Source organism: Nymphalis io, chromosome 26 (assembly GCF_905147045.1).
Source record: "Nymphalis io chromosome 26, ilAglIoxx1.1, whole genome shotgun sequence".
NCBI lineage: Eukaryota > Metazoa > Arthropoda > Insecta > Lepidoptera > Nymphalidae > Nymphalis > Nymphalis io.
The window spans coordinates 5,583,387-5,599,544 of record NC_065913.1 but is presented as its reverse complement, the minus strand read 5'-3'; the positions used below and the strand labels follow the sequence as shown (position 1 = coordinate 5,599,544).

The following is a 16,158-nucleotide window of genomic DNA, read 5'->3' as shown; positions in this document are numbered from 1 at the left end:
ACTTATTTATATATATACACATACACATATTATTATGTTTTTTATATATATAAACACATTTTGTACATACCATTTTTTTAATAATGATGTTAGTTATGTTCGTATTAGAAATGATACATATTACTTAGTATGTTTTAGAAATTATGATTATATTACAAGATCGCTATAACTATTTATCTAAAAAAAATATCTCTACCTCTGACAAAACACCATTTAAATACATTGCAGGGAATTGACAGTAAATTCAAATATTCACAAGTATAACATATATATTTAAAGGTATAATAACATGTATTTAAATTAAAATTTAATCTACAAACTTGTTAATGTGAAACCGGAATCGACTAAAAAATTTGCACCGGTAATACTATTAGCCTTATCACTTGCTACGTATGCAACTAACTCCGCAATTTCTTCAGCTTTTACTGTGTGCTTCAATGGCAACGATTTTATATAGCTTACTATTGTTTTATCATCTTCTCTAGTTCCATCATTTAATGCAATATCTCTCTTGACTATACCAGGCGAAATACAATTGACTCTTACTCCTTTGTCAGCTAATTCCAAAGCAACACATTTCGTTAAATGTACCACAGCGGCTTCCGATATATTGTATGCTAAGCCATGAGAATTTATCCTCTGACCTAGAACACTTGACACATTAATAACACATCCTCTACTTTCCTTTAAAGCCTCTGCCGCGAAACGTATTATAGCTACTACAGATCTAAGATTTACGTTAACAATTCTATCATAATCATCTAATATATCGAAATTTTCTATTCCATTCGATTTTTTAATTTTAGCACAGTTAACGAGAATATCAATTTTTCCATATTCCCTTATTGTCGAGTTAACTGCTTCTTTTAAATCTACGTCTTTCGAAACATCAACGTACACTTTGAAAACTTTAGTTTTGCTCAAATTTTCGCACTTCTCGGCCACTTTATTGAGTTTATCGAAATCAATGTCGAATAACGATAATCTCGCTGACGCTTTCGCGAAATGGAGCGCAATAGTTTCTCCATTACCAGATGCAGCGCCCGTTATTAGTACTATTTTGTTCATGAAACTCATTATGATAATTGTTACAGGTGTTTACACTGCTCTTAATCAATTGCAAATGACAGGAAATATATAGAATGGTGTGAAAAAAAAGTTACTGTTTTTTATCTCAAGAGGCAATTTATGTATTGATAAGTAATTTTCATATTTGTTGATTAATTATAATATCTATTAGATTACCTTTGAAGTACTTGTACTCAAGTAAACGATCGAACGAACTATACCGTAAGGACACACTCAAAACTCATAATAGAAAACGGCCGTGAAACGTCAGGAAGTGATATGCGATATTGACCACAATAATTACAACATTTCAAGAATACACGCATCAAAATAGTATATCACCATAAGTGGGTAGTCAACATTTTACGGGTGAGTAATAAAGTGAGTTATGTCAGAATGGAACTGCAGTAAACATCTTGTTATATCATAAAAGTGGCTCACTCACCCTTTTAACCGGAACACAGCAACAGTAAATATTGCTGCTTGGCGGCAGAATAAGTGATGAGTGGATAGTCCTACCCAGACGGGCTTGCCTAAGACCCTAACACCAAGTTACTGGTACTCATGAAGATCATAAGAAAGGCAGCTTCGAAATTAGGGTTAGCAACGCCTCTGGTAAGATTTGAAGAGAAATGTCACACTAAAGTTGTATGCATTAAGCATAAAAATAGTTCTTGCTATTATGCAGGAAAGAAAATAATCTCAGGTCTGAGGTGTTTATTTCCGAACCGGTGGTAGATTTATGACAATCAATAAGTGTAACGCTTCTATATTGAAAGAGATTTTTGTTTTTTTTTTTTTTTTTTAATACAAAACTAGTTTGTTCAATCAACAGCCAATCGTTGTCCACTGCTGAACATAGGTCTCTCCCAAGGTGCGCCAAAGCTCCCTGTCCTCCGCCTTCCGCATCCAGTTGGTGCCCGCCACCTTCTTAAGGTCGTCGGTCCACCTGGCTGGAGGGCGCCCTACGCTGCGCTTGCCGATTCGCGGTCTCCACTCTAGGACTCGTCTGCTCCAACGGCCATCGGTCCTACGACATACGTATGTCGTAGGACCGATGGCCGTTCCGATGGATTGTTCAAATATCCTAATTTATATTATATGCAATTTGTAAGTTTCTGCCCAAGTAACCTTCAGGTTATGTCTGCAAAGTGTACCCTCGGTGGCTACGGTCTTGGTCTGACTATCTCTAAGCTGTGGTGCCAACGAAACCCATATACAAAAATACAAAATAAACCTTATTAATCATTTTTTATTCTGAACAGTGTTTTCATTGTTAAATAATTCTATGGGTTAATTATGAATATTCTCATTGCAAATGTTTATGAATTTAAAACAAAAGTAAAGTTGTGAAAATATTATATGAAAACAATTTTAACAGATATTCCAAACCTCTTCTCTCTTTCATGTTGTTTCTCTATGCTATAAAATAATAATTAATAATTTCGAATAAATTATAATAATATGTATTTATTAACAAAAAAACATTTTTGGTTTAATTATATTATTCTCTTCCAATAAATTAAGATTTTCAAACTTGAGATCCTTGGAGCCTGTCTTTAAGTTTCAACAATCTTTTATACATATGCATTTTATTTGTCGAAAATGATTGCTTCTTTGATGGTTCCTGAAAATAAATTCAATTTGTTATGTTGGTAATACTGTTCAACAAACTTCATTATCTTGCATTTCTATAAATAAGCAACTAGCTTTAATGCTGTTACTTACAGCTGAATATGTTTTTTTTTAATTTGTATTATTTCAATATATTGAAATTCATGTATTCATTTTTTAAAACAGTATTTAAAAGAATAATCATGGACATTTCATATAAACTAGAACAAGATACTATTTTAGAGATATTTCATTGGACAGAATCATACTCATAGCTGTTTCTTCACAACATAGTTAAAGTACTTTGAGCAAATAGGTTTTCTTCACATTAATAAGGTTTTTTTGTATACCTGTATATAACAGAAATAGAAATATATTATTATTATATAAGATATATTGAATTGACTTACATTGGGAAAAAAGTTTATTTCTAGAAGATATAATTCAAAAAATGTTGAAACAATTATTGTCGGTCCGGTTTTCCTCTCACACACATCTAATTGTACTGCATATTTGCCTTCAGGTAATGTTGCCAGCGTTTCAAATATAGGCAGAGTTGCTTTCTTCTGACTTGCTAACCTGTATAGCAAGATTTCACCAGCCTTTGTTCCAATTAAGACAATGTCAACATAAAAAAATAAAGCTGTGACCAGTGGAAACTCCAAATACAAATGCTGATATTTATCAGTTTCAATTTTAAATATATTTCTCGAGTAACATACGAAATTTTTATCATTTACTGCACGAATGTATTTCAATTGTTTTATCCATTCTATTGGACACTTTATTGGTTTAACGGTCACTTCCTTACTATTTGTTATGCTTACAATTTGACCGCTATCGGTAAAAACATGTATTTTATTATTGCTATGTTGTATATCTTTGATATCATAATCGCAGTGTAAGATGAAAATTGGAGTTAAATTTTGACTCGACAGGTCACATTTATAAATATCTCTGTTGTTATAAAAGTATAATATATCATTTGATACAATGAAATCATCAGCTTTAAAGAATTCCTCCATAACATAATTTGGTGGTTGTGTGTCAACCGATCTTTGAATGAGAAGACCTGATTTAATTTGTACTACAGTCACATTATCGTTGTTAACTATTTTTAAACAATTTATTTCCGGTAATGCAGCTGGTATATATTTAAATGTGCTAACATCGTACAATACTATGCCTTTAGAATCTTTAAGCGGCAATATCCCATAGTCAATATCTAATACATGAGATTTGTCGTGTATATTGAATTTGTAAAATTCTTTAACATTTTTTTCGAACTTTGCCAAGTCCGACCATTGGTTAAGATTTCTATATACGTGATACCAGCTGCAATCAGTTCCAGATTTCCTTTTGGCAATTTTAGATGAATATTTAAACTCCTTACGGCACATCTCCTGCCATAAATAATCAATTTCGTCAATAAATTCTCTCCATCTTTTACAGACTCGTCTACATCCACCTAATGTTTTTCCATCAATTTTTAAAAGTATTTCCAATATTGTTTCTAGGGGCAAATCATTTATATGTAAAACTTCGTTAACCATTTTTACTTCTTCCATTTTTATTAAGCTTCAAATTTATGCTGTTATTTACTGAAATTTTTTACACTTTCAAAATAAATATAAATAAATAAACTATATTTGCGTTCAATCATATTTCTATTAATTGATGTAACTATTATTTTATAATACATTCTTACCTTATATTAACATTATATTAAAGACTGTATGAACTAGTTGATTATAAATAATAAACATTTTAAAAAATAAGTAACATTAATTTAATATATAATCAAGGTGAAACTCGTGATTTTGACAATTTAGCCTTCGCGGTTACGTTGATAATATTGGTAGAATTGATTGTATAATCAAAAACGCCGTATTCTTTTTTAGATTATTAAAGATATAAGATTACTACTTTTGTAAACATTCACGTATTATTATTTTTTTGTGTTATCATTAGCCGCATTGCATATCTAATAAGAAAATAAAAGTGCCATATTGATTAAAGTCAATTTAAAAAAAAGATTTGCCGCAAAATTGAATTTCAGAACGGTTACAAGGCGCAAACATTTGAAACTGAAGTGAGTTTCTAATTCATAGTCATCCAGTCACGGATCGCAAAAATATAAACAATATAAGAAATAAAGTGCATTAATGTTTTAAGTTATACATGTAGTAAGATAAATAATTATATATTTATTAAATAAAAACGAGCCCAAAAAGGGACGCACCTAAAATTGTCCTGAAAATTTTAATCTAACTTTTGAGTTAACTTAGTGAAGTACTTTATGGTTATATGACTATATATAAATGTAATGTTACTTATTGATAATATAGCCATCAATCAATCAATCAATCAACAGCCAATCGTTGTCCACTGCTGAACATAGGCCTCTCCCAAGGTGCGCCAAAGCTCCCTGTCCTCCGCCTTCCGCATCCAGTTGGTGCCCGCCACCTTCTTAAGGTCGTCGGTCCACCTGGCTGGAGGGCACCCTACGCTGCGCTTGCCGATTTGCGGTCTCCACTCTAGGACTCGTCTGCTCCAACGGCCATCGGTCCTACGACATACGTGATCAGCCCACTGCCACTTCAGCCTGCTAATTTTGCAAGCTATGTCGGTGACTCCGGTTCTTTTCCGGATAATCTCATTTCTGATCTTATCCTTCAAAGATACTCCGAGCATAGCTCGCTCCATAGCACGCTGAGCGACTTTGAATTTGTGGACTAGTCCCGCAGTTAGTGTCCACGTTTCGGCACCGTATGTCATGGCAGGTAAGACGCATTGGTTGAAGACTTTCGTCTTCAAACACTGCGGTATAGACGACTTGAGGACTTGACGAAGGTTACCAAATGCTGCCCATCCCAAGCGAATTCTTCGATCGGCTTCCTTCTCGAAGTTGTTCCTACCGACTTGTATTATCTGTCCTAGGTAGGTATATTCACTAACAACTTCGAGAGGTTTCCCATATATAATATAGCCATCACTTTTGTCAAAAAATTACCAGATATTGGTAAAAAATACCTAACTAACGAAAATAACTGATGGGTTGAATATTTTTTCACGCCATTTTTATTTTTATTTACAATAATAAGTTATTATTGAATAAAGGCTGGGGAGGATCGTATCATTCATAAAGTTTGCTTTCATCTATAAAATCGTAAGTTTTAACTATGTATCACAGTTATCATATCAGTTGTAATTATCACACAAACGTTTTACAACTAACTATATTATTTTTCAATATTTTCTGATATCCTATTGTAGAAGCGATAACAGGCAGTGGTAACTAAATAATTACTATTTAGTTTTGTATTGTCTGGTAAAATAGGTAAAAGTTGATGTTGTTGTTGCCAAATAATTTATTTGATAATAAAACAAATTACAATAACCAACAAATTCTTTATTCATATTGAGCTGAAATAAACAATTAACAAATTGATTTAACATTATAAAAAAATCATTGTTGTGATGAAATAATTCCAAATTTTATTACAAAAACATAAAGTAAAAAAGCGCTTAAATTGAGAAATAACCTCGAAGAATTAAATAAAATTTATCTTATAATATAAAAACCTCTAAACGCAAAAATGTTCCCAAACCAAAACTGACTTAAGTACCGTAAAAAAAAAAACAAATTTATACAAAATAATATCAAATTACTTTATATTAATATCACATAATAATCATAATTAAAGTTTTATTTGGTATAATTTGATCGAAATGCATGAACAACGGGAATGAATATATTTTAGATTACATTTTAAAATTTTTGCGATCTTTTTATACAAATTACAATACCTACATATTATTTTATATTTTTTTACTTAGGTTTTACACGCGATCATTTTTTTATTGGCAACATCAGTCAGTAGATCACATTGAAAATCTATGAAATGTCGGCGAAAAAAAAAACAAATAGAAAAGGACGATTGCAGATAAAACCCCAGTAATATGGATTATATGTCATTTCCATGACAGGATGTCAAACTAACTTTTAGTATTGTTTTTCTTTTATGGCGTGGATATATCGATAATGTCAAACATGATTTTACAACATTAATTATAATAACATTGAAATAAACTTGAAATAGTCACAATTTATTGTTATACACATCAAAAATAGACAGGCAAAGCATTTATTCTAAATTTTAGATTGTGATGACCCAAATTACACTTAAGTCACGGCATAGATTTAAAAAAAAAATGCTTGTAATTCAATATATGTCATATCATGTCACTTAAATTCGAGATTCAAATCTGACCTTAAAATTTCAATCTCATCGTGACTATTGACATTTATAACTTACTCGATAAATGTATATATGATAACAATATTTTTAAGACCTTATCATTAATATTTATTCGTCTCGATATATTAAATTTTTGTGCATTATGTTTTTACTATGCAGTTGAATGAACTTGGCAACTTGCACTTCTTCGATTTTGTTACAAATCAATAACAGGTCTTACAAACAGTTATTAAAAATTATTACAGATAAAAAATTAAAATATTCAGCGAGTTGCCAACTAAATTCAATCGTAGAGTAGTTTGTCGTATAACTTTATTATACAATACAAAATATGACATGCTATATACAATGTAAAGAATACGTAAATGTAAGTGGGAATATAATAGAAGAAATTTTAGTTATTAAGCGATCCACATAAGGATAGTATGACCTATCAATTGACACTAAAAGTACAGTTTACAAAAAAATATTTTGAATTTTATTTTAACTTTTATTCAAAATTTTTAACTGTGCTTGGTTAATTAATGGCATAATAATATAGCGAAATGTAGTTTTTCAATCCACTTCCAATCTTATTTGGATAGAATAATCACTAATTGTTTTAATCATACTTTCTTATATATCTAACATTGAGCTGCATTATATGGTAGTGCGATTAAATTGAACACGATTTTTCTTACAAACATATTAAATGCCTAAGTTACAACCCAGAACCAATAGATGGCGCTGATCGATTATTTTCATATCCGAGTCGGGCGGCGGGCATCATATTGATTATTTACATATAGTATTAAGCAATTTGAGATTTTAAATATTAATTTACTATTATGGTATCGGTTTTTGAATAGTCAATTCGCTGGCATTGTCTACACGATTACATATACAAAAACAAACTGTACATACATAGCACTTCTTAACTATGGAGTCGGATATATGCTACTCGATACAATTATACAATTGATTCTAATAATTATTATAAATATTTTACACCAATCATATAACCGAACACTGGAATATTTTAAAATTGACTAATGATTAATAAATGCTTACAAAACCTACTCACAGTTATAGTTTTAGGGAAAATCATATTTTTAATAAAATTATTTATGACACATACATCGGTATAAAAGATTTTAATAATATGGCAACAAAAAATGCAATATTTAGTCAAATAAATTAACAAAATTTTATATTCTAACTAAATATGTCATATTGTAATTGATTGTGAGAATAAAAAAATATTAAGACTTAGAAAAAGTATTGTCTGAGCATTCTTATAGTTTAAATAGGATTTCATTTTTTTATTAGATATTTAAAATTGACAATAACATGTCAAAGAACGAACACAGTGGCACTGCTAAAAACATTTATCGAAGTTTCTAAGGATACAACACGTTTACGATCAAGCGAAACATCATAAACATAGATATTTTGTAAGCGCTTAAAGTGCTAATCATTCACAAAGCTTTTAAATGTTGCCAATGTTGTCTGTAAAAAACCTCGTCTTATTTATTGACGAGCAGAATTTAGCGATTGACTAAACAAAACACCAAAAATGTAAACACTTTAAAAATAATATTAGCATGATTCCAAGCGATTTAGTAATAAATTAATTATTTACAATTAAAATTAGCGAATATTCCAGATTTTATAAAAGTATCAATATTTAAATAAATAAAATTATAAATGCAAACCCTTATAGTTTTTTTTTCCTTTTTAAAAAGATAATAAAAGTAATAAAAAAACATTCGATACTCAAAATTAATCAATAAAAGTCGAATACAATTTCATTTATTGGAAGGAATTTAGGTGCAGACGGTACTCCCTCCCTACTCGGTAGCGCTAGTGTGTTCACTCCTTAAATGTTAAGCTCTGTCCACAAAAGGAAACTTGGCAACTTGTGTGTTATAACATGTTGTAGGAAAAATGTATTTATCAACAAAAATATTGTGTAATTAATTGTGACAATGAATTGTAAATAGTTGCAAACACAGAAATTGCCAACAGTTTATGTGGAAACGCACCATTTTATTAACTTATCACCTATCCTTAAGGATATTCGATACGACTAGCATGGTGAAGCTACCAATGAGATATAGCGTAGCAGGAATTGACGCCAATAGCTTGAATCTCTCTTCTGTAAAAAAATGAAAAGTTCAAAATCACATAACGTCGAAAAGTCAATTTAAAAAAAAAAAAACAATGTTTTATTTATTATCTGTACCTGTAGCCTGGTGTTAAAAAGGCCAAAGTACATGAGTTAAATATAAACCAAATTTTGACATATTCCAAATTATTTAATTTTTTTTTTGTGCTAATTTGGCATAAGCTTTAATGTAATAATACCAACAATACTACACAAAAAGCTTATGTTTCTGCTCATTGATTCCATTCTGATTACCAAGAGTTTTTGATATTGGCCCTTTTAGCACTGGGTTACAGAATTTAGTTTAAACCAACATATGATATATAATTTATGATAGAGTATTTAATGGCTTATTTCATGATTGAAAAACCGTCGACGATTATATTACGCCTCGATTACTGTGTGATTTCGTAAGCTCGTTAATATGACGTCACAAAATATCTTAGTCAGTTACATAGCCTCATAAAATTTTCTATAAGAGCATAAATTACTAGAAAAAAGATATTCAAATTTTGCGCCTGTTTTTTATTTCATCTCTCCATGACTAATTTATTAAAAACGAGATGCACTCGAAAACATAATTTTTATGTTTAAATTGCTCAATTGATTAATATATTTTAATTATCGAGTTTAAAGTTAGTTCTGACTCAAAAAAACAAAACAAAACACACTGAAAGTAGTCAAAATATTTATGGTTATAAGTTCCTTGTCCTAAAAAGATTTATGTTTTCATTAAAAAACAAAAAAACTTTTCTTTGAGGTAGGACTTGAATACTTTAATATTAATATTGAGAAAAAAAATTCACTCTACTTTCACATTAATGTGCATAAATATATGTTAGAGTCATAACTACTTTTGACTGACGTAATCAGTTAAAGATAAAATTGATGTCAGCAAAAGGATAGTACGATCCTTGTACTTATATATTATCAACGAGACAATACAGAAATAAATATAATTTAAGTAACTTAACTGTTATAAAAAGTAATTTGATTAGTATTGCCATTTAAAAAATTGTTTTAACTGACAAAAAATATTGACAGCAATATGTAGTATGCGATACCTAATGGTCAAATAAACACTCAAAATTTATATAAATAATTGAATGTTTGGAAAAATGGAAAATATTAATAGTTATTTGTTTTTTAATTCCAATTCCTTCCCTTCCATATTTTTAATTTTCTCTTAAAGTTGGTTTGTATAAAGTGTATGATCGAATCTCATAAATAATTTTAATCGTGAATGTCCCATGAACCTTACAGTTTAATTCCATGATTTGTATTTTAGTGTGCTTAAGCCAAAGTTATTGGTAAAAAAATTCATGCAAGAGCATGCAAGTATGAAATTAAAGTTAAAAAAAAAATTAAAGACCTTTAGTAGGTAAAATGATACTTTTATTCTGAGGTCAAGTAGCCTTATTGTACGTGCCGTTACAAATATTAAAATTAAAATAAATTAAAACTATATGTGGACTACACCTGAACATAACAGTACCAACTACAAAGAACAAGCTTCTAAAATTATATTCGATGTCTTATAGCAGTGGGAATTCATTGCATTCTCATGATAAGGAAGTGTGCGTTTTAAAAGCGACGGGCAATTTTCCCAACTGCATCCGTTTCCTCATACTAGTCCCGACTAACGGCGCCGATTCGTACATATAATCTTTTATCGGCTCGACGACTATCGGATTGTCGTCGCTATCGAAAATAATTTCGGGATCGTTTTCAATTATTTCCTCAATCGTCTTCCAATCTGTATGTATCTTTTTCTTGCCCTGGCAACATTGACACATGTCGTAATCGCATTCTTTTTTACTCATATAATACTCTGCATCGTCTAATATTGTATGTTCGTCTTTAGGACCTTTAAGGGGTACGAATATCGAGAACTTTCGCGCCGAATATTGTATTAACTCCTCGATATAGTTATCTACGCCTTCGTCTGTGGCTGGTTTTATGTTGTCTATGGCCGGTTTTATATTGTCTATATCCCAGGAACTCTTCCTACTGCCGGGCGGGGTCAGTGTATCGGAGCTTTGAAACATGCTACTTTTTCTTTTGGCCTGACCTGTCATTGTGATGGATTTCTTAGTACTCGCCCAGCCCAGCGACCGTTGAACCGCCATCTTCCACTTCGTGTATCTCGCATCGCGGTCTGTAATACAATCAAGGTATATTTTATTCGATTGGACTTTTAGGGGAGCTGATCATAAACAACGTAACAAAATATGTATATCCTGGGATATATATATATATATCCTGGGATATATATATATATATCCTGGGATATATATATATATATCCTCGGACATTTTTCACACACGGCCATCTGATCCCAAATTAAGCTTGTACAAAGCTTGTGCTATGTGCTTTTGTAAATACATACTTATATAGATAATTACACCCAGACTCAGGACCAACAGACATGTTCATGCACACAAAGGTGGGTCCTGGGTGGGAATCGAACCCACAACCACGCCAACCGGCTCGTCTATGTTATAAGAGGAATTTTTCTAATTTATATACAATGACATTAAATAAATTTAATTCGTTTCTGTTTTTATTAAAAAAAAAAACTGGATCAATTCATCGTTCAAACGGGTATTTGTCATCAATACAAAATGCAATAGATTTCATCGATCATTACTGACCATCGTCCGTGGTGGTGGGCAGGAAGGTGTGCGTGGGTGTGGCGTGATGCCGCCAGCGCTCGATGGCCCACACGCCCACCGCGTGGCCCGCCGCCACGCCCACGCCCAGCGCGGACATATCCCACGACTGCGCACGCACTAGAACGATATATCGAAATGTTAAGGTGTGTTTACCCGCATTATTTTCTTGCACTTATCCTAAAACGCTTCTTTCCTTTCGCATGCGTCACTTATTGCTCAAGATATTGACTGACAGGCTACTTAGTCTAGTTGGCTCTTTCGACTTGAAATTAGAAGAATTATAAAAACAGATTAATTATATGTCTTAGCCTCTAAGCAATAAGATTGAATTTAATTGTGAAAAAATTACTAAATTATTGTATTTCATAATGTATATTAGACAGTCAATGAATAAATTATTTTCTTTAATAATATAGAATGATCGCGTCTCCAGTGTTCCCTCATCGTTACAATTGGTCTTTTATTAAGCGAGACTTATGAAGTGTTTTCTGTTGGCTGTCTCTCTGGTATCGTTGACCGTGACCACTACACATCACGCTGCCCGATTGCTTGCCATGAAAGGCAATAAAGAAAAAAGTTGTCGTCGTATGTCAATGTTTGTATTGGACTATGCAAATATTGACATTATTAGCATACTATGATCATGATGATGATGATGATGATGAGTAAGAACTAAATTGTCATCAATTTGCAATCGTAAAATGAGATAGATATAGATAGATTTTGATGCTGCCTGGAAATAAAAAAAAATGCAGGCACGCATGTATTAAAATAACGTTAATAACGAATAGCACGCCTATGGAGATATAAAAAGAGTGTATATAAGACACATACATAATATATGTATATGTGATATGCGAGTTATATACTCACACACGGGTATCCCGGTGAGATCCGCCTGCAGCTGCATGAGGAGGTCGTTGGAAGTCATCCGACCGTCCACGTGGAGCTTCGACAGCGGCATGCCGCAGTCTTTGTTCATGGCCTCCAGGATATCTCTGGAAGGTGAAAGAGACACAGTATAGTATCTCTAACCAATGTTCAGATGAAGGCCTCAGCTCGGGTTCCTTCGGAGCTGTTTATTTCGGCACGAGCGGGTATTTTAATAACATATGTATCTCGTTGTATCAATTAAAAACTTTGCCAACTCTCTATGAATGGAAATGCTAAACAAATTATTACATATTTATTTAATCATTGTTGACATGACTCACCTTGTTTGAAAGCATACAGCTTCTAAAGCAGCTCGAATTATGTGATTTTTCGTCGTAAATGCTGTCAAACCGCAGATGATACTAGAAGAATAAGACAAAAAATATTTAATAGATTTAAAATAAATGTGACGTCACGTCCGTCACAAGGCAGACGTGTAACATCGAAATTGATGAGTATTGAAGGCATTTATAATTAGATAATTTAATAAAACATTGGATTTAGCTTGCAGCAACGCTCGCGTGTTATAGTAGGTGGGCAGGTTTTTTTTATATGCGCCGGGAGGACAAATAGCTCTACTCCACTTGATGGTAAGTGGTAGTAGAGTCCAAACGCGACGACGGCCAGTACAGTCGGGAAGAATGTTCTGCACTAGCCGCCTCCGCCTTGCCGGCCCGCAAATGCCTCTTCACGCCTTATTTGAAGGAACCCAGGTTGTAAGAGGTGTTACGTAGCCTAGTTAAGTCAGGGTATAGTCAGCCATCTCTATTCCACATTTCATCCTAATCCGATCAGTAGTATTAGCGTTATGGAAGAGTACCAAATATCCATCCAGCCACCCTCAAAAACTTTCGCGTTTATAATATTAATAGGATGAATTTGGCATTTGTTTTACAAATCCATAGATTATTTTAGATCTCGACCAATGAGATCACGTCAATTCTAGGTCATAGTTATTTGTCTTTACTCCACTTGATCCAATTTCGAATTTTTTTTAGCTAAATCCACGCTTCCTACACAATAGACAACGAAAATCTCATAAATGTTTATCTGTATATTATAGAGATATTTTTATCGTTATTTCAGATTTAAAAATTAAAACAAATTATATCCTTAAAAATTTAATATATAATCTGTGTAATTAATAGATAACTTTCTTTATAAACTTACTGGGTCATTTTTGGGTGATTTTGAGTGAAATTCTGGTAAAACTAAATAAATACTGGTGGTAGGGCTTTGTGCAAGCTCGTCTGGGTAGGTACCACCCACTCATCAGATATTCTACCGCAAAACAGCAATACTTGATATTGTTGTGTTCCGGTTTGAAGGGTGAGTGAGCCAGTGTAATTATAGGCACAAGGGACATAAAATCTTAGTTCCCAAGGTTGGTGCCGCATTGGCTATAAGCGATGGTTGACATTTCTTACAATTCCAATGTCTAAGGGCGTTTGGTGACCACTTACCATCAGGTGGCCCATATGCTCGTACACCTTCCTATGCTATAAAAAAAAAAAAAATTTAGTTATAATTTCTATTACATCCTATTCATTTTTAGAAACCAATTTTTGGCCAGCAGGTTTAGTATACAGATGCTTTAGAGAACGACATACACGGAACGCTTTAAATAATAAATAATATGGGTCAGATGGTCAGAACAAATATCAAATTAAGCACGTTTAATTGTCGTTCTATTAAAAGGTCTGTCGAACAAGACACCTGTCTAACAATAATATAGTAAGAAATTTATATATTTTTTTTTTTGTTCTATCTCAATAGTATGTACTTTTGTTGTCTGAGAAATAAATGATTATTATTATTATTATTCCTGATCTATAATCTTTATGAAGTCTATTCATAAAGATTATGTGGCATATTATACTATTGTGTATTCTGATATCTGAACGCACTTCCAGGGTTCAGTCCTCGATAAAATTACAATGAGTAGTTACCCCCGAGCATCCTTCCGCCAGTAGGGTGCGTAGAGTCCATTGAAAGCCGGCACGAAGTATACGTCTCCAGTGGAGAAAACCTGCCCCGCAATGTGCTCCGTGTCCTGAGTCACGTCCTTGATCAGCTTCAGGTTGTCGCGGAGGAACTTCATCGCACCGCCGGCTACTGCTATCGACCCTATATCGATTTTTAATAAAACTGATTAGAAATAAGAGGGAAGCGGAATCTTCACTTGTCGAATATAATTCTGTTAATGATATATTCACTAATTATCATGGTTTAATAGACTCTTAATATACATATTAAATATACATATTAAAAAAAAGCCGAGATGGCCCAGTGGTTAGAACGCGTGAATCTTAAACGATGATCGTGGAACAAGCACCACTGAATTTTCATGTACTTAATTTGAGTTTATAATTCATCTCGTGCTTGACGGTGAAGGAAAACATCGTGAAAACACCTGCATGTGTCTAATTTCATTGAAATTCTGCCACATGTGTATTCTACCAACCCGTTTGGAGCAGCATGGTGGAATAAGTTCTAAAACCTTCTCCTCCAAAGGGAGAGGAGGCCTTAGCCCAGTAGCTGATCGATATTCATATTCCTACTATGACTAAACATTCAAAAAATGCCTTTCAAAGCCACGTGCGTTCTAATTTACACGCTATATCAATTAGAACACCATGTATAGACAATATTTGCCATAGACTATGGAAATTATACTCACGCATTTTCAATTTAATACATACAGTCTTTTATGTAATAAAATTTAATTTGTAGCTCTATTTCAATTGTATTATCACATCCCTATATTAACCATAAACAATTTCTCAATGTATTTATGAATAGGGGGTACCTTCCAGCGCGTAGATGGCGGGCGCGGAGGGGCCCAGCTTGTAGGCCACGGTGGTGAGCAGGCCGTGCGTGGACTGCACGCGACGGGGGCCCGTGTTGTACAGCAGGAAGCAGCCGGTCCGGTACGTGTTCTTCGCCTGCCCGGCCTGGAGACAGTTCTGGCCGACTAACGCTGACTGCTGGTTGCCAAGAATCTATCGATGGGAATTCATATGAATATCTATTTATATTAGTATGATAATGTCCTCCAGACCGATTTCGGCCACGGCCGCCAATCTCAAGAGAGATTAGCCTACTGCATTGGAAATTATAGTGCAAAAGTGTGTGCGCAAACATAGGTGCACACTCTATTCCCTAACTCTCATAATCCGATGGGACGGCAATCCGACACGACCGCAAAGAGTTCAGGCGCACGACCAACGGCTTTACGTGCTTTCCGTGGCACGGGAGTGTACACACTTCCAACTTCCAAACTCGGGGCTGATACTGAGAAATTTCTAACAGAAAAACCCAATAACTTTTTACTGGCCCGACCTGGAAATTGAACCCAGGACCTCCGGGTCTGCGGCCTTACATAACGCCACTAGACCAACGACATTTAGTGCGACAAATTTGACAGGACCGCCCATTACGACGTCAAGAGTAGCGCTAC

The 16,158-nt window shown here is 33.2% G+C and overlaps 3 protein-coding genes across 6 annotated transcripts in view; all 3 read right to left on the bottom strand.

The window, feature by feature from the left end:
* Positions 1-312: 312 nt before the first annotated feature.
* Positions 313-1,077, bottom strand: LOC126778388 (3-oxoacyl-[acyl-carrier-protein] reductase FabG-like). Its single transcript, XM_050501877.1, has one exon. The coding sequence runs from the start codon at positions 1,075-1,077 to the stop codon at positions 313-315; it is 765 nt and encodes a 254-aa protein (XP_050357834.1).
* Positions 1,078-2,555: 1,478 nt separating this feature from the next.
* LOC126778511 (uncharacterized) lies at positions 2,556-4,526 on the bottom strand. Its single transcript, XM_050502135.1, has 3 exons — positions 4,391-4,526; positions 3,093-4,283; positions 2,556-2,695 (listed from the first exon to the last, which is right to left on the bottom strand). Exons 2-3 carry the CDS (start codon positions 4,248-4,250, stop codon positions 2,600-2,602), a joined length of 1,254 nt encoding a protein of 417 aa, XP_050358092.1. The 5' UTR covers positions 4,251-4,283; positions 4,391-4,526; the 3' UTR covers positions 2,556-2,599.
* A 1,553-nt stretch (positions 4,527-6,079) lies between these two features.
* Positions 6,080-16,158, bottom strand: part of LOC126778467 (glycerol kinase) — a 39,393-nt gene continuing 29,314 nt past the window's right edge. For 3 of the 4 annotated variants that reach the window (XM_050502043.1, XM_050502041.1, XM_050502042.1), the window contains exons 8-13: positions 15,508-15,700; positions 14,648-14,825; positions 12,980-13,060; positions 12,639-12,763; positions 11,745-11,882; positions 10,460-11,248 (exon numbers count right to left, since the gene is read on the bottom strand). In XM_050502043.1, the coding sequence (XP_050358000.1) occupies positions 10,653-11,248; positions 11,745-11,882; positions 12,639-12,763; positions 12,980-13,060; positions 14,648-14,825; positions 15,508-15,700 (1,311 nt within the window). In that variant the 3' untranslated portion in view covers positions 10,460-10,652. Of the gene's footprint in view, positions 9,082-10,459; positions 11,249-11,744; positions 11,883-12,638; positions 12,764-12,979; positions 13,061-14,647; positions 14,826-15,507; positions 15,701-16,158 lie in introns of those variants that run through there. The other variant, XM_050502045.1, reaches the window with a different exon arrangement.